Raw genomic sequence first — 27,343 nt, forward strand, 5'->3', positions numbered from 1 at the left:
TGTTGTTCACCCACATTCACAGTTGTGTTATTGCAGTGTTTTGTTTGTGATGTTGTATGTTAATCAGGCGGTTAGAGTGTATCTGGGCCTGTGAAACCACTGTGTGTATATGTGTGTGTGTGACTAATAGGAGACATCAGAGAATCCTACTGATCTAGGCCACAAGGTGACCCTCTCTGTCCCTCTCTCACACACACACAAATACACACACACACACACACACACATAAACCAACACACACAAAGACACACCTTGCTTAAAACACCTGCTCAGCATTCTCGTGCCCCACTTTATGCTGCTGTTATTATAGGGTACGGGTGTAGTGTAGTAGTTTATACACTATGCATGCGTGTGAGCATGCATTTGTATGTCCATGTGTGTAAGTTGATATTAATGGACTGCGAAGGTTAACATCAGGGGTTTGTAGAAGGAGACAAGCAAGCATGAGAGGGCAGCCCAGCTGTACACCATTTATGTGTGTGCATACCTGTGTCTTAAATGCAACAGCCAAAGTGATTTTACAAGGAAAGGAAAAAAAAAAAAAAAGCAACTGTAATGGCTGAGAAATACCACCTGTTGGTTGATGCTACAAGATGAAAGCACCATACAACAAAGGGCTGATGTATGGGATGGAGGTTATTGTTAGCAGAGACCGTATTTGAAATGTAGATATTTGAAGTAATAGTGGAACAAGAATGTTTTATTTAAATGTCAACTGCAAAGCAATCACCTCCTCAAAGGCTGCCAGCAATGACCTACCATGCCTCACTTTGCCAACTATAGCCTTGTTCATCTTCTCAGCCAATTAAGGGAGCTTACCCTCCCCACTTGATGAAAGACTTGCAAATTGTATCCTATCTGCTAGTGCTGTGCACCATCAAAGCCTCAGTACATTAACTTACTTCAATGCAAAAAAGCTAATATTGTTAAAAGTGGTATGTTGTAGTCTGGCAGTCCAGTAGTCCCTTGTCCCTGTATATCTGAAATACTGTTGTATTTGTATATACCTTTCTATTAGGTGCAAAGAAGGTAAATAGTAGTAGAGAAAATATTATAAATAATAATAACCACCATGATATGGTCCAATATGACACCAACTACCAGCTGCTGCTTTAGAAGTTCCTGGGTCAAATCCCCTAACCAGCTGGGGAAATCTTGGCAAGAACGATGAATAAGAATTACAATTTGCTACTTCATTAAAAGCATTTGAGGCACCCTTGAGCATGCAGCATAATCCCCAGTAACTCCAGTGGAGCCGCAGAAACAGACTGGTTACGTTGGGCGGTGAAGTCCCTGACTCTGCATGTAATTCAGTTGGTGCTTTGTGGCTTTATTCTCACTTCATTGAAGACAGCAGCTACAAACATGAAGACACACACTGGGATGTTTTCTGAACACACTCTCTCTCTCTTCCATGCACAAACTGAGATACTCGTTCAAGATAAAGAAAGTGAAGGAAAACTAAGCAAAGTAAACTAAACCTTAGGCTGATTTTGAGTGACATTGTGTTAGTGACATTTGTATAGCATGACTACCTTGTTTTACAGGTTTTGGCTTTGTTCTTTTGTGTGTACTCATACATGTAAAAGAGCCTATCTAAGTTTAAGACCCTTAGAGCAAGGACATTTTTACAGCACTCGGTCATTGAGCCTGATGCTCAGGGGCCTATTGTGGGATTATGTGGAAAAATGGTGAGAGCTAAGGTTTTGTAAGCGTGTGTCTGTGTTTGTTCTATTCCTTACAAATGTTTTCTCTATCGCTCTTTCAGGTTGTCAGGCAGTAACGTCCCCTCGCCCATCGTTAGTAACAAGAACTGGCTTCGGCTCCATTTTGTGACTGATGGCAACCACCGTTACCGTGGTTTCAGCGCACATTACCAAGGTAAGATGGGTAAGATGTGATTACATCCACAGACAGAGACGGGCATCTTAATTTACACATATGCAGAGAGGGCGTTCCTTTGTGATAAACAAGACTCTATATACTGTGTATACAGTATCTACAGATCTCTTTGTTAAAGATCGGTTTGTTTCAAGGTTCTGTTTTTGCTTCGTTGCCTTTTTCTTTTATTTTGTGCCTTTTTGTTTATCTGTTTTTCTCTGTGGCTTTTTTTTCCTCTTCAACTGACAGTTTGTCCCCATCATTTTGCCTCTAACTCCTTTTAATTACGCCTGTTGACTCCAATCTTCCTGTCTCTTCTCTACTACAGTTTCTCTCTGTCTCCATCTTTCTGCATCTCTCTTTCTCTCTCTGTCTTTCTCTCCTCTGTCTAGTTCTCTCTCTTTTACTCTTTCTCGCGGCTAACTGCTCATAGAGGCGTACAGTTAGATTTCTTTGACACAAACCCTAACTGGTGGAAAACATTTGGAAATTTATTTGGCAACGTACATGTCTCCCAACAGCGATAATGAGAGCTGAATGTTTGGAACAACTCCACAGACAGGCTGGAACAGATAGGGTTTATATTTTACACTTTACTTGTTTTTCAGACTCTCCCAGGTTTTGTTTTAGTCTCAGATTGCCTCTTGTTCTTTCAAAAAAAGAACCATTGGCTCTTTTTTTGGGGAGTCACCAGTGCGTGGTGCATAAAGTGCATTTAACATCACAAGATACACATGGGGCTGTGTTTGGTATTTTCATGGCTACAGGCTTGTGGGACACTTTCAGCACAGTTGGAAGCACACTGTTATTGACAGACACTGTCAGTGGGTGTTTTATAGGCTGGCATCAATCATGGTCAAGCAATCAGCCCCTCTAATCCACTTTAATCAAAATACTGGGGGACATGTTTTATTTGTGTGTTTACCGTTGGAAAGTTGAACTAGTGTAAATTTAAGTCATGGAAACTGTGCCTTCCCCCATGTATCACTGACCTGGTCTGAGTGGGCGGACAGGACAAATCGTAAATCACGGTCACACTTGATACCAAAATTGCACAATGCCACTGGATTTTGACCGACAAACTCCCTGCCGTGCCTCACCTCTCACTTTGGCACATTCAAGTTCATAGCAAGTCACGAAAAAATACCAAATAGACTCAGGCAAGCAAAAGAAGGTGTGCACCCATCCAGAATGCCAGCTCTTAGGTTCAGAGTCTGTACCATGGGCCCTGTTTGTGAAGTTTGTCAAAGAAAAACACAAAGTCACGATAATGTAGACACATTATGTTTACATGTCATGTTTTTGAAAGACAAAATAGACCATGTTTGTCAGAAAAGACACACACACAAAACTCAGTGACACAATGAAGATGTTTCACAAAACAGTTTTCTTTGGTTCCACCTCCTCTCCTCTTACAGTATTTCAATATCTTGTCTTTTAACTCAAATATTCTTTCTTCCAGTCTCTCTTTTTGCCACTTTTTTTTTCTGTATACAACGGTACATTTTTTACATACACACCACAACATTGTTCCTTTCAACAATAATTAGGGTTATTTGCTCATTTTTGGAAGCCTATTTCCAGCTGTCGCTCGATCACTAAGAAACCTTTCTGAACATCTTAGAATTGAAATTCATCTTTCTTCACACAGACAAGTCACAGTTTCCCTACATGAAAATTTAACATCTGAGAAACTGGCTCTCGAGGTAGAAATGTGTGTTACTAATGTGTTTTACAAAATTTGCTTTAGAACTAATGAAAGAGTCCGATTAGTGTGTTTAAGTTACTTAGCAAATGGATTTCTGTTATTTTCTTCTCCAGAGGTCGTTTAGTTCTTATTGAGATTACTGACATTAAATTTGAAAGTGGTTTCTTTATGACCCTGTATATTTTTACTGTACTGGTCACATGTGCCACTTGCAGGACTGTGGTCAATTAAGCCAATTAAGTGATTGAAACTGGTGTTAATTCAGTGGTGATTTTATATTAACGCTGCATAATTTCCCAATCTGTGGGTATGACGAGCTTATTAGGTTGGATATGAGCCAATATGACATCTTGTGGCAAAGATGTTGCCAGTATTTTTTAAGAATGGATGTGAATGTGAGGATATCTATAAGGCTCTCCTTTATGTATGCCAAAAAAAAAAAAAAGACAAATAATCGCCACTTACAGATTTGAATTTAGTCAAGGCATGATATCAAAATCAATGCCAAAATGTCAAAGCAGACACTTAAATAGCCAGTGAATTATTTTTAATGTACGCATGCAGCATGTGGTAGGTTTTAGAAAGGAGCTTTTCAAAAATTAAAATTCAAGACATTATTAAACCTCATCCATCTTTTCCCCTTTCTACAATACATCTTTCCTCCTTGACCTTCCTCTAATTGTTTCCTCCATCTTTCTCTTGTCATCTTTCTTTCTCCCTGATCCTCCCTTGCCTTCCCTTATCACCCTCTCTTCACTGCTCTCTTCCTCCGACTCTCTCAGACGTTCTTCTTGATTGATTGACTGACAGCCTGGCCACTCCCCTTGAGATTAGCTTTTAATTGGTTTAATTGATTTTAATTGATCTTAATTAGTTTAAAAGATTGATCAATGTGTTAATGAGGGATGTCACTTTGATGGGTTAGTTGATTAATTAGTAGACTTCTTAACAAACTTGTGATTGATTGGCTACTTCCTGTCAGCTGTCAGTCATCTCCATTACCTTGTTGGTTCTTACACATTAGCTGAGGGGATGGTTGAGTGGCTGAAAAAGTTATTGCTAATGACAAACCTAGTTGCTGATTTGAAAATGTTCACAAAATGTTCCTAAAAATGATGCATAAAACATCAAAGTACACAGTTCCTTGACGTGTTGTGTCATTTTAGCCTCAGTGGATCACATTAAACCAGTTCCACTGGAAATTGGTGCATTATCTGAATTTAATAGTAGCTAGGAAATGCATGTCAACAGTGTCGGTATGAAGAAAGGATAGATCAATATTCTCCATGAAACATTGCCAATGCCACTGCTAACAGTGCAAGATGACTGATGGATCTCATATTGATTTCATATCTTGTGGAGCCACTGGCGTACCACTGGAAAAGAAAGAAAAGTGACAGATGTCTTCATTTACACATGCAGTTGCAAGTGCAACATGTTTAGTGCTAATGTTAGTTGAATTATTGCTGGAATCATTTACCTTAGACGAGCATATTATTTTGTATTTTACTCTGTTTATTGTGCTCTTTTCTACTTCATGTGTAATGATTCAGCCCCTTCAGATTTACTCTTTAATTAGCATTCATAAGGTGTTCATCAACTCCACTTCATTGTAAATAGACTCACTTAATGATATTATACTATATTTTTTTTAACCTAGACTGTAGTTCCACCCTGCAAACCATATGTTGTTCTGGTCTACTAAATTTATATTTGTCTCCAGGAGAATAAATTATAATGGCAAAACCCACAGGGTTAATTTAGTCTAGTGGCAAGCACTATATGAAAACAATTCCAAATTTGTCTCTGAGAGACTAAATGAACAAATCTGCTTTGGCAGGGTTAGTTTAGTTTGTAAGACACTGCTATGAGACCTCAGAGGGAGACGTTTGGCTCTAGGTGCTGCCAGCCAGCTGGACACAATGTGTGTGTATCTGTGTGTGTGTGTGTGTGTGTGTAAGGTCAGCCACTCGGCTCATAAAAACCTCCTCCTTCTGCTGCTGCCCAATTATGCAGTTCTGAATTAATAATAATCTCCTAATGATTTATATCCAAGTTTGAAAAGAGAGGGGGGGCAGAGGGGCAGAAAAAACAAAGAACATCACAGCAACAACGGAGAAAAAGAGAGCAGGGAGGTGGTATAACAGTGATGAGATCCAGAGAAGGGTTTAAAAGAGAGAGAGAGATGGAAACCAACTGAGAAAAATAGAGAAAAAGGCAAGAATAAAAAAGAGAGAAAGATACATCGTTAGAGAGAGATGGGGGTTCAAGGGGACTAGTCATTTGGCAGTGGGGTTTGGCTAAATAGTATTGACATCAAGAGTTTTAATGTCCCGCTGTCATAAATGGCTGTTGTAGACCACTTTAGAGAAAGAACAAGTGTGTGCGTGTGCATGTGTGTGCGTGCGCATGTGTGTGCATGTGTGTGGGGGATGGATGTCTGTGAAACAGGAAAAACCTGCTCTTGAATCAGTGTTTTTGGTAACATAAAGCCTGCAGCTCCTCTTCGTGGCTGAACCAAATTTACCGAGTTAATTGTCTATTTGAATGCCTAATTGATGTTTCAAAATGATTCACAATGGCAGTGTTTTAAAACATGCCATAGACATTTGTTGATAGACCTAAATTAGGGACATTAACTATTTCAATTCAAGTATCTCTCCCTAGGACACAGTGTTCTTGTTAAATGGAGGAATTACACGCATTTACATAATTTACGTTGTGTTCCTCCAATTGTGTTCTGTTAATATTTACAGAAATAATGAAATATCCATAAAGGCCAGCATTTATATCTTAGGTTAAATAAAAAGAGCAGGTCAGATTAAATTAAAGTCTTGAAATTTTCTTTTCATTTAGTGTTTGAGTACTTATACAGTTCTGTAATCTTGAACTGTTGTCAAAATATGTCATACATTATCTCTGCTCTGTTTTCTTTACAGCTAAACATATGTACAGTCATAAAGTGTCCATTAACATGTTTAATGCTAAGCTCATCTACATCAACATCTCTGAGACATTTAAAGATTCACTTCATACTTTTATACAAAGCTTGTCTGTGAGTTCTGAGTGTGTTTTGAAGCACGCTATAAGGTCTTAAGTGTAGTACTTTGCAGGCCAAGATGATAGTATTTTCATACTATGGGAACTACTGTAAGTTCATTTAATCATCCTTGTACACACTGGGGACTGTACACAAGCTACATGTGTGGTGTGGCACCCTGAGACACAGACTTACTAAAGCATTCAGCTTGCATACTGTAAGTCTGTATTGTAGCATGTAGGAGTGATGTGAGAAGTGAGCCACGTGTTGTCCAGCTGTTCTTAATGTAGAAAATCTTGATAAAAATTTCTGGAAAGATTTCAAATTTAATATATGTAAGTCGTTTTTTGTCTTTTACAGACTTTTGGAAATATTGCATGTCGAGTGCCAGTTATGAAAACTTTCTGTCATGTTAGGTGTCCTTGTCAGTCCTCAGACAGTATTTTAATATAATATTATAACAAAATGCAGATGCACTGTTTTTAATAATTCAGAAGGCTTTTGTGTTGGCCCTGTCAATTAGATCAGTTTCAGTGGGGTACAAAAAGCAACCGTTCTAGGAAGGCAGAGAGGGGACCCTGGCACTAGTGATGTGTGTGTGGCTGATGAAGCGATATAGACAGCAGAACAACATAACAGGTGAAGCCGTTTAAATACCCTTCAGCTAGGGTGATCATTTGTTGACAGGAAAGCCTTCGAGCAATTCCCAGTTAAGTCATTGGATAATAACTGAGGTGGATCCCTAGTGTGATGATTAAATTAGAATAATTGTCTTCCTGCTTGAACTTTTGCTAAAAGCTTCATTACTGTAATTACAGTCTGAGACCTAAAGGCATTTAGGCTGAAACAACAAATCAGATTAGATTCTTTATGGCACAAGTTTGATCTTTTTTACGCATGTAACTTCTGCAGATCAAATTTTGATAATGGACCTGTGTTTGCTTGAGGGTTGTAGAGGAATGTGAGGACTACAGGTTTGAATTTGTGGACAGGTTGGGAAAGCCAGGTCGTGGTAAAAGACTGAGCGACTCTAAAAGTTCCCTTGAGCAAAGTACTGAAACCCAGCTGTTCAATTGCCATATGTAGTGACTATAGTAGAACAAGCCGGCTTCCAGATGTGGCTGGGTGCATTACAGTATGCTCTCACCCCCAGCAAATACACCTCTAGGCTGCAGCTGGAAATGGGAATGGGTTTTCAGTCATCTTTCCTGTTAAATAAAAATAAGAACATGAACAGCTCTCCCTCAAAGCTAGAAACCAGTGAATCATGTTGCCAAATAAACTCTGAGTTGTTAACGGCCACAGGAATAATATATGAGCACACAATTTTACAGTGAATCTACCCTTTATACAGGTCCACATTTATCATTTTCAAGGTCGTTCTTTTTTCAAGAAAAACCTTCTTGCTATGTAATTATTTATAACAAGAACTGAGGAAAAAGCTGTGGTCACCTAGCCAGCCAGTGAGTCACACTTGCTTTCAGTGAGCCAGTGACTCATATAATCACTCAGCTTTCCAGCCACTGGTAAGCTACAGTCATTCAGCTAACTGCTCCTCCAGCAAGTAATATATGCACTAAGTACAAAAATATTAAGGTTGCTAAAAACTGAATGATAAAAATAGATGTGATAAAAAGTCCATGTGATTGCAATAAATTAACAGTTCACTAAACCCCTTCCCTGGACAGTGATTATCCAATCATAGCTTAGCAACCATAACTAAGCACGACAGGCCTGTCAATGTCTGAATATGGCTATATGCTGAAGTGGTGGGAATGGTACTCTATCAGGAGCAACACTCCCTATTAAATAAATTTCAGGTCTTTTCCAAAACCAAAAACGCAAAAGTATAATTGTAAGGAATGGATTACAGGATGTTTGACTAATCTAACAGAAAGTCACAAGCGTTAGTATAATGAGCTTACAACCTACAATAGTCCCCCAGTGTTACTTCCAAGGTGAGGGACCTCATCATTAACAATCTACATCAGTTTGTGGTCTTACAGGTTACTTTAGCCCTATTCAAGACTAGCACATCCACTGCATTGAAACTGGTTCTGGATGTTATGAGCTGCTGCTGATAGCGCTGTCCTACTTCTTATTGCATTTAGGTATGTTTACATTTCATCACCCCCAGCCCACGTTATCCAAAATAGTTTTCTCCAACACATTCATTTAGCCCTCAACCTAATAGCCTTTTCTCTTGTGACATTTAAAGTGAAACCATACTGTTTGCAAATGTCAAGTGATTAAAAGTGGAACGGTGATGTAATTAATTAAAGGTGATTAACACCAGCATTATTTATAACCACTAAATATTAAGAAAGTTACTGTAACAAATGTGTGAAACTCAAGTGCAAATTGGAGAGTTTTAATTAATTTAGAATGTCTTTATATTGGTGTATATAATCACAATCGAACAATCACTCCAGAGATAGTGAAAATGATTTGACAAATATGCACAAAATGATAAATTATGAGGTGACTTGATAGATTTGAAATGCAGTTGTACTCAATAATGGCTTATTTCAAAATTAGTTTTTGTTCAACAATTCAGTTGAATCCATATTGTTTCCATGCTCATATTGTAGCTACATCTCAGTTAATACTTTCAGCCAATGATTCTTGTTTCATTTTGTGTTGACACTGTCAACCATTTTAATCAAACCTTATAAAAACAAAAACATACTGATGTCGGTTGGCCGGGTAGTTATGCAGGTTTTCAGTCAGAGTCTATGGGGTCAAATTGGAGCCATTCGGTCATCCGGTCAATCAGAACTTCACTACTGTTGCACTGTGAACAGTGTCAGGTAAAAGCCTAGAGTGTCTAGTCAGTCAGCCAGTCACTCAGCCATTCGGCCTGGCGGTCAGCCAGTTAGCAGGTCAGTCACCCAGTAATCTAGTCAATTGAATGGCTGCCAGGGCTTCCATTTGCTGTACCAATTTTAGTCTGAACACTGAGAAATAATGTCTGGCTCTTATTAATGAGCATTAACATTACAGACAGTAGAGCTGGAGTGGGAAGAAAAGTAAGAGTGTGGAAACCCTGGCAACGCAGCAAAGTCAGGATGTCACAGTTTACCTGAAAACACCATGATTAAAAGCTGAAAATGAACTTAAAACTCATTAGAATCCCCATTTCTAAATCTGTTAAATAGACTTACAGGGGAAAAAAAGTGGGATCACAGTTTGAAGAAAACGGGGCAGAAAAACACCAAAAGGAGGGGGAGAGAGCAAAGCCAAAGCAATTAATACATGTACAGGAAGAGCTCTTTAAACTGTATTTTTAAGTTGACGTGTGTAATGTTTTGAACGATAAACTAATAACTGTACTCAGCCCTGTGGAAGACTGATGACCTCTACCCCATCTCTCACCCAGTGTTGGCTTGGATTGTCTCCAGCCCCCCACAATCCTCAGAAGGATAAGTGGTATAGCTAATGGATGGATTAATATCCATTGGTGATTGCAAAAAGTTTTTCATACATTGCTAATGTTGACTGGCTTAATATGTCTACACCTCTCCTGATTCAACACTTGCTTTAAGCAGAGCTAGTGCTCCGTAAATCTCTTCCAGTATTTCACAGCATGTTTTGTATTTTCACTGTTTATTAAAATGGAGCCAGGTCCAGGAATCCACACGGTGCTAGCAGGTTTTGCAATGGCAGGTTCCAATCAACCAAATAAATGGCAGATTTTCCCACAGGCTTTCCTAACAATTTAATTTTTACTATACCCCATGTCACCATGGAAATATTTCTGTTCCTGTATTCCTTTTTATAACAGTAATCAGCCTGTAATAATCAGACGGTCTTGCTTTGAGTCTGCAGGAAAGGTCAGTGTCTGAGGTTTCAAAAATAATTCAGACAAGCTAGTTTTAACTTTAATGTAAGTAATCCAGGAAGGTGGAACATGCTGTAACTATGCCTGAGACAGAATGGAAGGAGAGACTGGACTGACTGCCCTTGCTGTTTGGATTCCAGGTAGCACCTTTGAATCAAGAGGCTCTTTCAGCATCCAAAAGTTGAAAATTTGAAATTTTATCAAAAATCAGCACAATTAAAATAATATATATTTCTTCTGACTATTGTATTTCAGTGGGAGCTTGATCCTCACCCTGACCTGTGACTGTTTTTACAGTGACTCGTGCACAGCAAATAGGAACAATGCCATGCTTTTTGGCAGCCTTCCTCTTGAATGCAAATGTGCAAGAGCTTATAAATCGGTTCTAATTAGAAGTAAAGAAGATCTGCAAAGACCTTGCCTACTGTAGTGATTCATTAAGACACTTGCATTTAGCCTGTCTGTCCCCATTTGGTTAATATCAGATATGCCAATGACTATGCATTACACCATGAACCAGGATTATTGAGTTACACTGCTTCCCCTCATGGGTATTGTGCATGTAGGGTGCCTTTGCATCTGTGATACCGCTTCCTTGCTCAGACGCTGTGTTCTGCAATAATTACTATGCACTGCAAGAAGACACATACTTGAAGGGCTGTTTACACACTGGAACCTTTCATTTTATCGTTGAAAGATAAGATAAAGACATAGTGCTCCTTCTAGATCAGCAGTACACTGGCTTCCTTCCCTCTGTTATTTACCATTGTTTACTCATTCTCCATGGTTCTGTGTTCAGTTTCTCTCCTGATTCTGTCTGAATGCAAGAGGAAAGTAAAATCTTAAGCATGGATGCTGTTACGCAAATGTTGAGGGTTACAGTGATGAGACATTCTCTCTGCACACTGCTCTAATGCTCAATACTACACATTCAACACCTGGCTGTTAATGTGTGTTTTTCCGGATTATGTCACTGTGTGTGTGCCTCGAGGTATGTCTGTGTGCTTACAGTATATCTGTGTCCTTGCATATGTGTGTGTCTTACTGCACTTACTGGATCATATGCCCACAGATCTGTATGTGTGCCTGAACTCACTCTCATCAGTGCTCGTGTGTCAGTGAGTTTACAAGTGGGCGTGTGTCTATTTTAAGTTGATGAATCTATCAGTGTGTGTACTTGTTGCATATGTTTGTTAATGTCTCGCAACCGTGTATGTGTGCATTTGTATTTGTGTGTCTCTTTGAATCCAAGTGTACGTGATGCTGTTCCTGTGTGTATGTGTTTGTGTGTGCGCCTGTTTGTCTGTTGTCTATGCGTGTGTCAGGTATGAACAATCTGTTTCCTTCCCTGCAGCTGAACCTACCAATCACATCCCTCCATCATCTCTCTTCATTACGTATTCATGAGTTTCTGTGTCTGCAGGGCTGTGATTGGCTCTTAATGAAGAACTGACGGCATTATCAGTCAGCCAGTGCTATGGCAACAAAATAAGTCAGTCAGTACAAAAGAAACACCACTGATACGGAAACATTATTCAATTCGAGCAGAGAGACAGCATAACCCTCAGGGAGCCTGACATATTGGATATTGTTGACTGCATGGTACCTTTGATACGACTCTCCTAATGTCTCAAACCTACTTGTGATCAAGTGCACACATCTTGAAATGCTAATTACCTTGGATAATTACAGCCAAGGAAAAACAGAGCATTTAGCACATGTGGAATATACCATTATGCTTTGTGTAAATAAATCCCCATGTCCTTTTCCTTGCCAGGCTTGGCCTAAGAATCATTAGTCAAACTCAGTCCAAACACACTGCAGGCCTCAAGGGGTTCATATGAGCTCATAAATCTATGAACTACCCCTTTATCATCTTTTATATTATTTGGGGAGCTTGCGTTTCATCATCACTGGCTTTCATTGTTCACTCGCTACTCTGCTGTTGCTGTATCAAAAGGGCTGTTAGCACTGGGATCATTACAGTAAGTGTAGCTGGGAATGTACTTGGTTGAATTAATGCAGCTTGTTTGCATAGACACAATCTGGTGATGTTGTATGATTGCTGGTTTGTGGTTACAAAATAGCTCATCAAATGTGCAGGATCTCTGCAGCACTGACAACTGCCCTCACCCACTGATTGTACTCACTAATTGCGTATATTAAAATGGTGATTAACTCAATGTAGGCAGAGGTATGTACTGTGCGTTGTAGCCTATCCAGTCATTAATATTTCTATTAATACTTTCTGTCTAGTTAATGTAAAATTTGAGCCAGCTAGTTATATATTATACACATACACAGTAAAGCAGTTGCCTTGAAGAATGAAGTCTTTTATACAAACATTACTCTCATTTTTTATTACAAAATTCAACATTAAATCATCTGGTCTCACTATACCCTATATCCTGCAGCAGCAGCTAGTCTGGCTCTGTCCACTCATATTAGCCATACATATACAGCCATACATATGACATATAACAACACTTAAAACTAACAGACATTAGCACTAGTTCAATGTCTCTCACATCATGGACTGCTCAATTTAGGGTGCAGTAATAGTTGGCAACTACATCACATCCTCACTTTCTGTTCGACGTAAACAGCCAGCCAGTCCCATTTAAACTGCTTCAGACAGTCAGCCTGTATCCCTACAAATGAATCACTTTTCCTCGTATCTGCCAGTTAACCATGTGAGGTTTGAAAACAAGCCAAATACCTCCATGTTTGGAGCAAATTTTTTGAGTCCTTCCAAGATATTTCAGTCCTCAGTCTAGATTACGTATTACCATAGACAGCAGAAGATACTTGCTTTGCGAGGGGCATGTAGCCCAAAAGCTGATGAGTGCTATTAGAGTGCATGATCCCTGATTGTCTGAATCACCTCCTTAGAGAATGTCTCACTGTTCCACATTACCAGTTTAGAGAAATACAAAATCCAGATGGCATTGTGGTTAACAAGCAAGTATGACTAAAATAACAGAGCCATTGAGCTGAATCCTGCCTTGGGGTAACAGGAGAGCTGTAGCTTTTGGTATTAGATTTTAGTTTTGGTTTCAAAGTATGGAGCCAACATCAGATTCCAGAGTTCAGTGTGTATTTTTGTTAAACTAGGTTTTGTTCAAGTGTCTGCTCTCTTACTGTTGAAATTAGTTCAGTGCTTGTTTATTCTGTTGTTAGTTAAATATAGTTTTGTTAAATATGCAGTATTTTAGTTCATAAATATGGTTTACTTAAATGCAGATGCCCTTCCATCTGTTGTTTGCAGTAGAGCCGCTGCTTGTAGGCTAGAATATTAACATGGGCATATTTAACTTTGATGCATATTCACACAGGACAGGTTTTATGATGCATATTAACAGGGTCTTGATACAGTGAATGAATTTGCACAGGCAAAAACAAATTTGACTTTTAACTATTTTTGGCCCAGTTTCCCCGATTTGGCTGCCTAACAGGGGGAAAATACATTTCAAACCTGATTGTAAGACTTTGATCTAGATCACAACTTCCCCTGGTTGTTGAAAATAACAAGTCTGTTGATGAACTTTCCTAATTTATGACAATTGGGACATTTTCAAATACAAGTTTAAACTGAAGGCAGCGCTACAATTATGTAATATATTGTTTCTCCCCCCCTCTTTGACCTGTTTTGCTATTGGAGCTAGACTTTTTTATTTTTTTATGTACAAAAATGAGGACTATACCATCCGTTGTCAGAATAACCAAAGGCTTTATGCATCCCAAATTGCTGAAGTCATGTCTGCAATGCAGTGGAATGGAAAATGTATTCACTCCACTATTATCATAGTTTCTTCCGAGCTATATTTTTAAATGCAGCTGTCTGTAGTTGTTCAAAATTGTTTGTGAAATGACCTAAAAACATTAGGATCAGCAAGGGACATATGAATCAGTCCTCTTAAATATTATAAATGAAATGCAGTGAAAGATGTTTTTTATCTGTGAGATCGCAGATACTCTATCAGATATCAAGCATGTTCCCTTCTCATTTTGAATAGCTATGACACCAGTGTCAGGCATAATAAATTTCATCCTTTGTGTAGGTGGATTCCTGTGAAGTTAGTTAAAGTGTTTTTCCATTCTGTTTATGTGTGTGGTGTTCAGAGACTGCTATAAACAGTTGTGATACATGAGTTGCCAAGAGCAAATCACAAATGGAGAATTTATTAATGAAATTATTTAAAGATGTAAGTGAAATTCATATTTGTCCATGATTAGTCTAACTTATTGATAAAAAGTTTCAAAGTTTTTATCAGCCCGAAAAATAATATAAGTCAAGTGGTGACACTGTTAAAAAAAAAAAAAAAAAACATCAAATCAACATTATACAGCCTCAGAACAGATTGTACCCTGAAGTTAATGTGTCACAGCCATGAATAGAAGCAATTTCCTAACCTCTTACGCCAATGTACTTTCTGAGATGAACCTCAGTTAGAGGAAAAATAAATGACCCCGTGTGTTACCATATGAAGTTGAGTGTCAGGTGTATTACATGAGGTATTTCTGTCATATGAAAAAAAAGAGATAATATTGTGTGGTTTAATTTAGAATTCCAAGTATCACTTGCAATTAATATGTGAAAGTAAATGATGTGCCAGCACTAATACTACCACAGAGACATGTAAGTATAAGTACTGCACAATGTCACAAGTAATTTGATAGACAGATATTAACATCTATTTTACAAGATTAATTAAGCACATAGTAACACATTTTTCATTCAAATTGAATATTATAGGGTAGGGGTCGGTAGCTCACTCCCCAGTCATGCATGCACATGCCATACTCACACACATACAGCTGGTAACACATTAAATTATTATACTGGTAAGCTAACACAATATTACACAAATGGAGCTAATGTTCAGCTACTTTGCATTAAATTAATTGGTAGGACATTAGCACATTAATCTATTTGGTATAATGTCAACATGGTAAGTAGAGTACTGCTAACGTGTGCATGTGTGTAGCCACTGTATAACACAAGGGTAATTAGTGGCATAAAATGCACATGATGTAATTGAACCATGTCACATATAGTTCCACTGATGTATGTGCATATATGTAGCCACTGTATAACACTAGGATAATTGTAGCACATTAACTCATCTGCCATTTGTCAGCATTCAGTGGATTAGTCTGGTCATTATGAAAACATCGTCTGTCAGCCACTCTATCAGACATTCATTAAAGGGATTTGTCACCATACTTTGTCATTTTGGACAAGATATATTTGTGTTTACATTTTCATTATTTATGTTGGTAATGTATTCATTTATTTTGACAGAGTACAGCAGAAAAAAAAAAATCAAATCTGGAGAGAGTCAAATTGAGATTACCCCAGGGTGTTTTGTTTTTATTATTATTGCACGAAGTCAAACACAGCTCTCGCCCACTCACTTTGTCTCCTGTACTCTATCTTTCCAACCATACATGTTGAGCTTTAGCTACATTCAGCTCTACATCGCTAACCTTGAAATGAAATATTGTCACCCATGTTAGAAAACAGCTCTCATGCTGACAGGGATCCCTCTGTCAGTTTGTCTCCTCTTGTCTTTGATTTAGTCTGATTAAAGGAGCCATTTATTTTCTAACGTGCCATTATCTGAATGCTTTGATTACAGAGCTGCATCATTGTCATTTTGATTAAAGCTGCAATTTCCTTTACCAGCTTTTGTTCAGAATATGATGGGGCTTCTAGCAAAACACCTCGACATCTGATGTATGTGTCTGAGTGACAGAGAGAGAGAAGTTTTTTTTTTTTTATGAACAAAAACTCTAAATGGTCAATCATTTCTCCTACGTTCTTCCCTCTTTCTGCTTCTGCCTTTCTCTTTTTGTCTCTCTCTGCCCCTCTCGCTGTCTCTTTCCACCATTTTAAAATTTCCTTTGCCTTTGTAATATTCTTTTCCACAGTACTCTTCTCTCTCTCAGAGCTGTGAGGGAGAAGAATTTGCCATTTAAAAAAAGAAAAAAAAATCCTTCGCTAGATCTCATTTTTTTCCACTTTATCCGATCTGTTCTCTGATTTTTCTTCTCTTTTCTGTATTCTGTTCTCCTCTGCAGTGAAGCGATCAGTAGATTTTAAATCGCGGGGCGTTAAATTGTTCCCTGGCAAAGACTCCAGCAACAAGTTTTCAATATGTGAGTTCACATCTTAATGTCACTTTGGCTAATGAACTAACGTGTGATGGCTTGGTTTGGCTTGGACTGGCTTTGTTTTTAGCTTTGGTTTTCCTTTTGTTTTGCTTTTTCTTTCTTTCTTTCTTTCTTTTCTCTCAAAAAGGCTGTTACATTCAACACTTTTGTGCCGCTGATTATTCATAAGCCACAAACATATTGCATTACCTTTGCAGACAAGATGTGGTAACTTAAATTCACAGACACATAGTGCAAAATGCTCTGACTGACATGTTATAATGTGACATTTTTTGATACACAAATGTGTTGAAAATGCCACAGCCTTCATAAAAGCATGCTCTTGCTATTCTTGCCTACTGTATATTTTTGTTGACTGATGCTTTGTATATGTGTTTTGGTCATGGTGTCTTGGTTCATGCATGCTTCTTCATGGCTTGCTTTGATATATTTAATCACGGCTTGTTCTGATAAGCTTAATCATGGTTTGTTTTGGCTTGCTTTGGGCTTGTTCAGGGAATGTGAATCTGCTGTTGTAATATTGTTTACCGCCCCCTCCTGCCTCGTCTCCTTCCTCCTCTCTCTCTCCTTCCTTCTCTTCTCTTCTCTATATTTTACTTTTATACACAGGTCATTGAGGGTATGAATACAGTCATTGTGCCATAGAGGCCAATGGTAAAATTACAAAAGAGAGACTAGTGTATCATCTAGTTTTTAACATCCATCTAAGATGTCATTGGCAGAGACATACAGTTAGAAGAAACTACTATTAATGATTTATTATGTCACTCTTTATACACAATACTAAAATCCAGGGGTCCACACTTTAAGTACAAAAAGTTCCCTGTTAATTTACTGCTTTTCATTTGAAACTACCACAGTTTCCTTTAATTTTTTTGAAAGCCCAAGTTGTAATAAGTCACTTTGGAAACTCTTTAATTAGACACCCTGAAGTGGAATTATCAAGTGTAAGGCTGCTAATGGTTCATAAGTCATTTGACGTCCTGTAATGCAAAAAAAAATGTCCACATGAACATTATTTCATTTCGTTTAAAGCCTTTTCGACACCCTGACATTGGGAGAGCATGCACAAAAAGCATGAAAAATCTCCAAGAAAAAAGAGCAGTACCTTTGTTACTAAGGTTTCACTTATTAAAGCTGTCAGTACCCACTTTAACCTCACATATTTTAGATTTATTTTACATCCAGTTCCCTCTTTATTTCTTTCTCACGTCTTTGTATCTTTATTATACCTTTTCTACTCTCTCTTTTACACACACATACAAGCACATGCTCTCACATATTATACTCATGTATGAGGTTCAGTTTGTGTGCTACAGATAATAGTGATAATATTTATGAATTTTTTCTTTAGTCACAGCACACACATTTATTACACTTACACACACATGTGTGCACAGCCAGAGGTGCAGACTCATAAATACTGAACATGCATATGCACGTATTTGCACACCTACAAGGAAATATGCAAACACATGCACATGTGCAACAGTACAAGAATATACATAAACACAAACAAAACACAAAGATGTAATCACATGTACACATACATGAACTGCACTTGTCTGTCGTTAATTGGTTTGCATGCTTGCTATCGATGCTTTCCTGAACATCTCTGATTTATTTGTTCGTCCACTTTGTGTTTGTTTGTCAGCGTATGTTTATGTGTGAATCTCTTAAATACTGTATGAGCTGATGGAAAAGTGATGAGCTGAGCACGGCACAGAGACACGGTGCATCGCAGATTCATCAGGTTTCGTGACAGGTTGGAGAGTCATGGTTGAGATTTGAATCTAGATGTGAATTTGTATGTTAATTAGCCTGTCTCTGATTGGTTCAGGTGCTGATTTGCTCTGCTCTGACTGGTTTAACTCTTCAGTGAAGCACAAAACCCCCTTGTGTGTGTGTGTGTGTGTTGGTGCCTATACACGTTTCAGTTTCCGTGCATGTGTTTTTGTTTATGTTCATATATGTGTATGAGTGTGGAAATGTATGACTTTGGTGGGTTTCGTGTGTGTGCGTGTGTGTGTATGTGTGTGAGAGTGTGTGCTCATGGTACTGATACTGTAACCAGTCCCTCTGTTATAGTGTTAATAGTCCAGATGGTCAAATTAGCCGCTCCAACAAAGCAACAAACTATCTACTCTAACAAATACACACACATACAAACACACACCAACCACCTGCTGGGTTTGCTGATGCAGACTAAACATGTACATGCATGTTAGTCGGATAGCCCAGACAGCCTGGGCGGGAGAGTGTTTGTGTGAAAACAGAAATGGGCAGTATAATCACCCAGCTTCTGTTTGTTACACCTAATTGAGCTTTTTGGCATCAGCATTTTCGTTTGACATGAGATAAAAGTAAACTTTAGTTTCAGTTTTAACCAGTAAGTGTTTTTGCAGCTTGTGCCAGAAAAACACATAAACAAGTAAATACTAAAACAGCATGTTTAGGGCATGTTGTGTTAGCTTTTATTTTAAAAACGTAAAAGTCTTACTTAATCATTACTTAATCAGTATTTGTTTTAAATGTTTGAAAAAAGCCCCTGTTTAGATGAGACAAACAGTGACTTATTACTGCAGCAAGAATAACTTTTAAACATAAACGCTGAGTGAAGATGAGTTTGAACTGATCGGGTCAGAATATGCAGAAAACAGAAATGATGAGTCATGATATTGTGTTCACCACCCAAATGACATTATGATTTGTGTTCTTCCACACTCAAATGTAATTTAATCATACTAATCAAATAAGTAATCAACAGAATACTGCTGCACTGTCGCCTAGTTGCTGCTTTAAAAAATAAGATGCATATTATACTACACCGAACTACATGATTAGTTGTGTTTCCCTCTCATTTGAATATTAGTCCATGAATTTGAATATCAAAATACACCATGGGGTGTTTTGTTTGCTATATAGCTGAAGTAAATAAGCACACCAAGACAGTTTCTCCCTCTAGTAATATTCTACTGACACCAGACATTAGGAAAGGATGAACAACTGTAAAAAACACACTTAAAAATCCTCAGAGTGGCCTAATTTAATGTTCATTGGTGTGAATGAAAGATGATGGGAATTCAAGGATTATTCAAACAATTTTACTCTCACCCTGATCTCATTAAGAATTCCCATCACGTGGGGGCTCTAAATTGAGTAAAAATAGGTCATCAATGGACTGTGGCTCTTTAAGATACTATAGTATTACTAATAAGCTTTTTGGGTGTCAGGATATTGGAAACAGATGATGGATCCTTCTCAGTCTTACACACACACACACACAAAAAAGAGTTTTAATGTATAATCTGTTTCGAGTTGGAAATTTTTTTAAATGGAAAGCTTGTGAATAGGAATAGAATTGTTTGTGTTCTGCATTCTTTCTCTTACCTGACAGCTATGTTTCTTTGGCTTTCCCTGCGTAGACACAGAAGCTTTTTGCCTTTTTTGCTCTGCGCTCATCCACATACATATTGACACACACAGTCCGTTGCTCAAAGTTAACCCAGCAGCTGTGTTTCTTGAAAGTTTTATAATATTTAAATGCTCAAGAGAAAGAAGAGACTCTGAATGGTTGAGTTTTATGGAAATAAAAATTCCATACTGTAGTATCTTTCAAGGAAAGCCAATGAAATATAGCTGTGAGGTTATTTATACGGAGAAGGAGGCAGGCGAGACTGGCAGAGAATGGCAGGGAAAGATTAAGAAACCAAACAAGCAAGCAAGAATAAAAAACACACCATTGGAAAAAAAAAGAACAATAAAACACAGACAAGGGAAAAAATAATAAAACAAACCATATACTGTCAACAGGAGTATTGTAATTAGAGACAGACAGAGACAACGTAGAGATGCATCATGTCAGATGCGCGTTTCTCGTGATGTCGCAGTCTCAGAGTATTTGTACAGTTCTGTCTGTTGTCTCTGTTCTACCACTGTGATGTTTGGAGTGTTACTGTCAAGATTAGCTCTCTCAGAGAATTAAGATTGTATCTGGAGTGTTGTGTCATCCCTGTCTGCCTACCTAACCGTCTAACCCGCATGTCTCTCTATCTCCTGGTCTGTCTAACCTGTTTCTCCTTGCACCTGTTTCCTGCTGCCTCTAAAGTGACAAGGCAGGCAGTCTTCCAAAACTGAAACTAAAAGTGGAGAGCTTGAAATTTCCTGGGGAAGACTTGTGCTGAATGCTATCAATAGAATGGCAGACACAGTTTTAGATTCATGTCAGGGCTCACTGAAGCAGTTCTTCAGTATTGATTTGGCACCAATGTGTATACCATGGCTACATAATTTACATCATAATTACAGGGTTTACTTATTCATAGTGGCAAGTGTTTTTTCTTAACTTTATGAACACATGAAACATGAAAAGAAAACAGTCAGAAAGAGAAACACTGGTTGCTTTATCAGTTTAGCTTTACTGTAGGCCTTGTCTGTGCCTTACTGTAACCTGTCTGTCCCTGGCTTTCCACCTGTCTGTCTCTCTGTGTAGTAAATGAAGGTGGTGTGAGACAGGCGTCCAACTCCTGCCCTGACCCGGGAGAGCCAGAGAATGGAAAGCGCCATGGCAACGACTTCAGGTACAATAAGCACTCACAGACATGCACGCACAGACTTAAAGTTACACATTTGCATTCAGACACAGAGGCACAAACGTAGGCGTCTGTACAGATAGAGTACATATGCGTTTTCAAAAACAATTTTCCTCCCTGTCTTCCCTCTGTATGTGATTATGTGTGTCTGTGTTTGTGTGTAGCATTGGCAGCGTGGTGCAGTTCAGCTGTGGAGAAGACTATGTTCTTCAGGGCAGTAAAACTATCAGCTGCCAGAGAGTGGCTGAAGTCTTCGCAGCCTGGAGTGACCACAGACCGGTCTGTAAAGGTAAGAAATAGCTGTCCACAAGCATACAAATTACTGACATCACAGTAACAGACCCTGCCAAGGCTCTCAGTGATACAGACACAGATACAGATGGAGAAAGGGGCTGTAATCACAGACTTGAAGGTGCTGTAAGAAAACACTCAAGCACAACTGTCCAAGTGCACTGCCTTAAAATATTGCCAGTGTGTTGCCTTGGTCTCTCCACAGCGTGAGTTTGTGTTGATCAGGGCTGGATTCCGTGGAAAAAAAAAATCCCAATTCTATTTCAAGCCTCTGAATTTAAAATTTATGAAACAAAACAGTCCATAATCCAATGTTTGCGGTGTAGTGCCTCACTAACATGCAGCGGTTGTATGCTTTCATCAGGGGAGCTGAGATAGTGATTGTTCTGGACCTAAAATTACACCTTCTACCGTAAACACAGAATGCTGTGGGTAACCACTTCTGTAAGCACACGCCAGGTCAGATATTGCTCAATATATCATATAAATCAAATAGCAGTTTACAAAACAGTTTTTAAAGTGACACTAGACATGTGTAATCTTCTCATATATGCAGTACAGCGACAAAAATGACAACAGATTTTAAAGTTTTAATGACAGGGGCACAGGTGCCTGTTTTTTCATCATCTCTCTTACCGCTCTGATAATGAGCGCGTTTCAGTCAATCATTCCTCAGCTTTCCTTGCTGGTTCCGGTTTCACATCTGCCACTGTTTTAGTCTCAGACTACACGCGACACACACCCACACACATGCACACACGCACACAGGGACTGAGACAGAGAGAGAGGGCGTCTGTCATGTTAAATGCCAAAGTCGTTTGTCATGTCTCCCTTCACTAGGCTTCAGACTGTGGCTGGAGACACATACTTTAACATAAAAACCAATATTCACTGTGTGTGGGTCTGTGTGCCTGTGTGTGTGTGTGTGTGTGGGAGAGAGAAAGAACAAGAGAGAACTACATTAACACCTAACTAATAATCACTGAGATATAGAACTGAAAGGGAGAAAGAAATCAGGAACGAGAAAGTGAGGGCAGGGAAACAGAGGAGGCAGAGGAAGGGAGGCAAGAGAAAGCTGAAAAATGTCACACCTACTCTTTCTGCTTAAATTATAGCTTCTCTGAAACTCCCCAAATCCATCACAAGGCATTAGTAATGCAACATTTTAGCAAAAACAGAAAATAAAACGTTGTTTGGAACATAACTCATAGAAATACTAAGTGAACCACTTTTTAATCTTACTGAAGGGGAAACCTTAAGAAAACACTAAATCCAGCCAAACCTGGATGATCATTTTGTGATGTGATCCTTTATTGTCTAGTAAGTAAACTACATTTCTATCAGCCCTCTTCCACTGTAAGGTCACAGGGGGAAAAATGTAGTCATCACAGTACAGGTCCCTGTAAGCAGGCATGAAATAACCATTTGGTCCCTGCCAATCAACCTTATTATCCATTATCAGAGATATTATAGTGCTGATAGCCTTTGACAACCTTTGAGATTGTTACTGGCTTTTAGGCATTGATCACCACTAAACACTTTATAATGAGAAATTAAATATTTCTTCTGACATTAAGCCAATCTACTCTAGAATTTACCTGCATGTGGCGATGGACTAAGCGGTAAAGGGTGATTACCAGTGACATTAAAATCACAGATGTTGTCCCCTGAAGCAGTGAATGGTTAAAAAGAACGACCTCTACCACGGCGGAACAAAGCCAGTCAGCAGGGATGTTTGAAGGGAAGGTATGTGGGCAGGGTGAGACACTTTCACCTCAACCTCTGAGCAGAAAGCGTGCATTGTTATTCAACTCAGCTGAATTTAAAACAACAGAGCACTTGCATTTCTGCGAGCAACTTTTTGACAAAGCCATGACAAAGCGCACCCTCCTGCTCCATGGTTGTTGCTAAGTAACGAGTGATTCTGTTCTAGTTGATCTTTGTTATTCTAAGCATCTCACAATGGAGGGCACTCTTACTCCAGCATGGTCCCCTAATACAAGATGCATAAACTCAGTTTATGCTAAAAGGCAAACAGTAGGAACAAATATTCACATTTATTGTTCACAGTTCTGACAAACCTACATATTATAAACAACAACAACATATGTAAACATATTATATGATCCTCAGTCTGTGCATGGTTAGACAATAATATTGTTGGAAAAGAATACAGTATTTTTTCTGTTTACTACATATGCAAATACTGCTGTTTGCCAAAATAATGCAGTATGTCTCTATCCTCTTTCAGTGAAACAGAAAGGCTTGCTTCTTCAAAAATCCCCTAAATCCCAGAATAACCATATTGAGGTGGCTTGAAGGACAAGACCCATGTAACACTGAAATCATATCTTTTTGACAACAATGCTGAGACTTTATTTGAGCTATATGCCAGGATCACTCAAAAGAGAAAACAGAAAAGAAAAGCAGTGCAAATATACATTTAAAGCTTGAAAGAGCGTGTTCTGGTGGCAGTGGCTTAGCCGAAAAAGCATAGAGAAGAATACAGAGACTTCTCTTCTATTTTTAAACCTAGTCACAAAAATCAGTTTCCCCTTAGGGACAAAAAGCCAATATTGAAATTCCGAAAATAAAAATGCCCCAAAGGCAAGACAGAAGGGCTACTCTAAAGCTAATAGACTGTGAGTGGAATAAACTTTGCTCTTGTCTAGAAGAGGTCTGTGGCTCTTATCATTACAGGGCTCCAGCAGACTGCAACCATTTAGTTGTATTTTGTAGGCATTTTGTAACTAGGAGCACTGGGTGTGACTGGCAACTATGCTCCCTCTTCCTTTTTTAAAAAAAATATGTGTGTATGTGTGTGAGATAGAAAGCCAAAGTGGAGACCTAACGCAAGGCTCTCATCATCGTTACAACGTGGGACGGAGACAGTTCTGGATAGGTTGTGGGATGTCCAGTCCTTGAGTACTTGAGTCCTTGAGTCCTTTGATGACAATGAAACAAGCAATCGATTCATTTTTCAAAAGAAGACCTTCCTGTGCTGCTAAGGTCCCATATTTCTGTTGAGAACAATTGAGATGAGGAATCAGCAGGTGATCATGAGCTGACCAAGGCAAAGACTTATTCTTCCCAACATTAATGACTCATGCACTTTACATGGCTCCAAGTTTGCCAAGTTGGATGGAAAACTGAATGTGTTGCTTTACATGCAGATTTAAGTGGTGTTCCTAAATTTTGTGCTGGGGCTTTCAAAATCTTCAGTAGGGAGACCACTGGTTATTTTCTACCCTGTTTTACCAGTCAGCAACCAGGATATAATATTATCATCTTGTAGGCAGCCAGTCAAGATGTGCTGGGATTTTCTAGGCATCTGACACGTCAGGCTCTGTTACACTGAATTCAAAAGCATGTGTGACCCATGCATTTGTGCAATTTTATTCAAAAGAGGAGAAAAGCTCAACCTTGGAAAAACACAGCACAATCTGGAAGGGAAGCTAGAGCAGGCTTACACTGTTAGTAGGGGGACTATAGTGTCAGCAGGTGGGGTGATGGTGGATTATAGTATCAGCAGGTGGGGGGATAGTGGGCGTCAGTAATGGCCAGTCACAAAGCTTAGCTTTGATTCCAAGGTTGATTTTAAATTTGAATATTAAATTTCAGATCACACATAATTATGTGAGACAAATCTCAGTTAGGTCAGTTCGGTTTTAACAACAGTGAGTTGTAGTACAATAAAATGTCTCTGGTATTATTATCTTTCGACTACATTTCAGTTTAATAAGGGATTTTTCAAATCATGAATGTGGAACCTATGAGGCTTACTACTCTAGAGTGCCTGTTTTGTTAGAAGATTTAATTAATTAAGGCAACCTCAGTGTTTGAAGAGATGGACAGAGCCAGTGGAAATGCTCGTACTATTTCATACCAGAATGTGACACCCAACAAAAAAAATTGTGCTGCATCTGCATAAACACAACCTGATTTGCACCACTCCATCCACCTTGGCACAAATATTTTTAATTGGAGCCATGAAATTGCCCAAAAGACGCAAGCAAAAAAGGTCGTACTTGATCCCAATGAAAATGGCCCTGTGCCACTGTTTACTCCTCCACTGGCTTCGCAGCCACATGAAAATAAATAAAATTTTGGAATGAGTTCAACAGGCAAACTAGTACAGGAGAGCAGAACGGCCATGATTGTGCTTCATTACAAGTACATTTGATCTTCAGTGAGAAAACATTGTGTTCTGTAAAGTACAGTGTCCTTATTTAGCCTACTTTGTTTCATTCTGTTGAACAAAAATGGAATTAGAGAAAGACTGTGTCTAGCTGAACACAATTCAGATTTGACCTTTACATCCAGACCAGCCAATAGCTAAAGTGGAAACTCATGAATAACATTGAGAGAGGCAATCTGTCAGGAAGCATCAAGCCAGCTGACTTATTAAAGGGTCACTTCTGCCAAAACACTTAAATACAGCTAAATGTGTCTTTTGGAACATTAGAGGGAAAATAAAGTGAATGTATCTTGAAAATCTGCTCTTTATGTCACAACAGTGAACCAATAGAAAGAGACAGATAAATATAAAAAGAGAGAAAGGATGGGACAGAGTGGTAATTGCTTTATTAGATACAATAAAACAATTACAAAACTTAATAAAAATAAACTACAAAAACAGCCATCAAACCTCAATGTCCTTCTGTCCACTCCACAAGACTTTATGCGAGAGAGAGAGAGAGAGAGAGAGAGAGAGAGAGAGAGAGAGAGAGAGAGAGAGAGAGAGAGAGTCTCCATGTGGCACCTTGATTAATGGACAGATGGCAAGGCCACTGAGCCAACTCTCTCTCTCTCTCTCTCTCTCTCTCTCTCTCTCACTCTGTGTGTCTGTGTGTCTGTGTGTCTGTGGTCTGTGTGTGTATGTGAGAACTCCAGGGGAGTTGATCTGCCTGAATATACTGACTCAACGGAGGGTGCTATATGTCAGCCTGACGCACAGACAGACAGACAGACAGACACATGCACATATGTTGATTTTTGATTTCAAACAGGAAACAATAAAAAGAAAGGAAGAAGAAGAAAGCACAGAGCAGCTACACTAAATGACTGTCTCTGTACGTGTGATTGCACATTTTACTGTGTGTGTGTGTGTGTGTGTGTGTGTGTGTGTGTGTGTGTGTGAGTCTGAGTGTGTGTGAGTGAACTTGTGCATGCGTTTTACTGTATGTGTGTGTGTGTGCGTAGGTGCGTGTGTGTGTGTGTACCCATTAAAGCTCTAACAAGAGCGAGGGCCATTGGAACGCAGTGTGCCGGCTTAATGATGTCATCAATCATTCTCAGTGTCCATTGGTCAATCTATCTGCTCCTGTAGGCAGCCTGTTAAAACAGCCAGTTCGTCCCTCCTGCAGAACCAAATCAAAGCCATGATCTAAGCCTTAATGTGACCATATTAACTTTATAAATAAAAGTCTTTACTGAGCAATTCTGATTTGGTTGAAGTGTATTTCACTCGTATATATGTTTTCTGATACTGTAATATTCATCCAATCTCAAACTTCAGATGGCTACATTTGTTGGGACCATAAAAAACTTTCAGATATAATCCACTCAAGGGATACCTGTGATTAAAAGTGAACATGATAACCTGACAAGTAATATTTGTATGCTTGTCATCTACAGAAAAATTAGAAGATAGCCTTTATCCCTTTTTGTCAAAATCAGGATTTGAGGATTTCATTTTAGCATACCTGTCTAGTTGTTTCTATGTCATCCCTGTCAAAGTTACTTTAATGAGAACTTTCCTTTTATTGGGACGGTTCTTTAATTATTAATTTACTTCAATCATGAACTTCCTT

At 38.7% G+C, this 27,343-nt stretch overlaps 1 protein-coding gene across 1 annotated transcript in view; it reads left to right on the plus strand.

Annotated features, from left to right (window-relative positions):
* csmd3b (CUB and Sushi multiple domains 3b) overlaps positions 1 to 27,343 on the plus strand; it is a 318,235-nt gene that overhangs the window by 180,652 nt on the left and 110,240 nt on the right. The window contains exons 6-9 of the mRNA XM_041053205.1: positions 1,769 to 1,881; positions 16,555 to 16,632; positions 21,140 to 21,227; positions 21,404 to 21,528. Coding sequence (XP_040909139.1) covers positions 1,769 to 1,881; positions 16,555 to 16,632; positions 21,140 to 21,227; positions 21,404 to 21,528 — 404 coding nt within the window. The remainder of the gene's footprint in view (positions 1 to 1,768; positions 1,882 to 16,554; positions 16,633 to 21,139; positions 21,228 to 21,403; positions 21,529 to 27,343) is intronic.

Source organism: Toxotes jaculatrix, chromosome 13 (genome assembly GCF_017976425.1).
Source record: "Toxotes jaculatrix isolate fToxJac2 chromosome 13, fToxJac2.pri, whole genome shotgun sequence".
Lineage (NCBI taxonomy): Eukaryota > Metazoa > Chordata > Actinopteri > Toxotidae > Toxotes > Toxotes jaculatrix.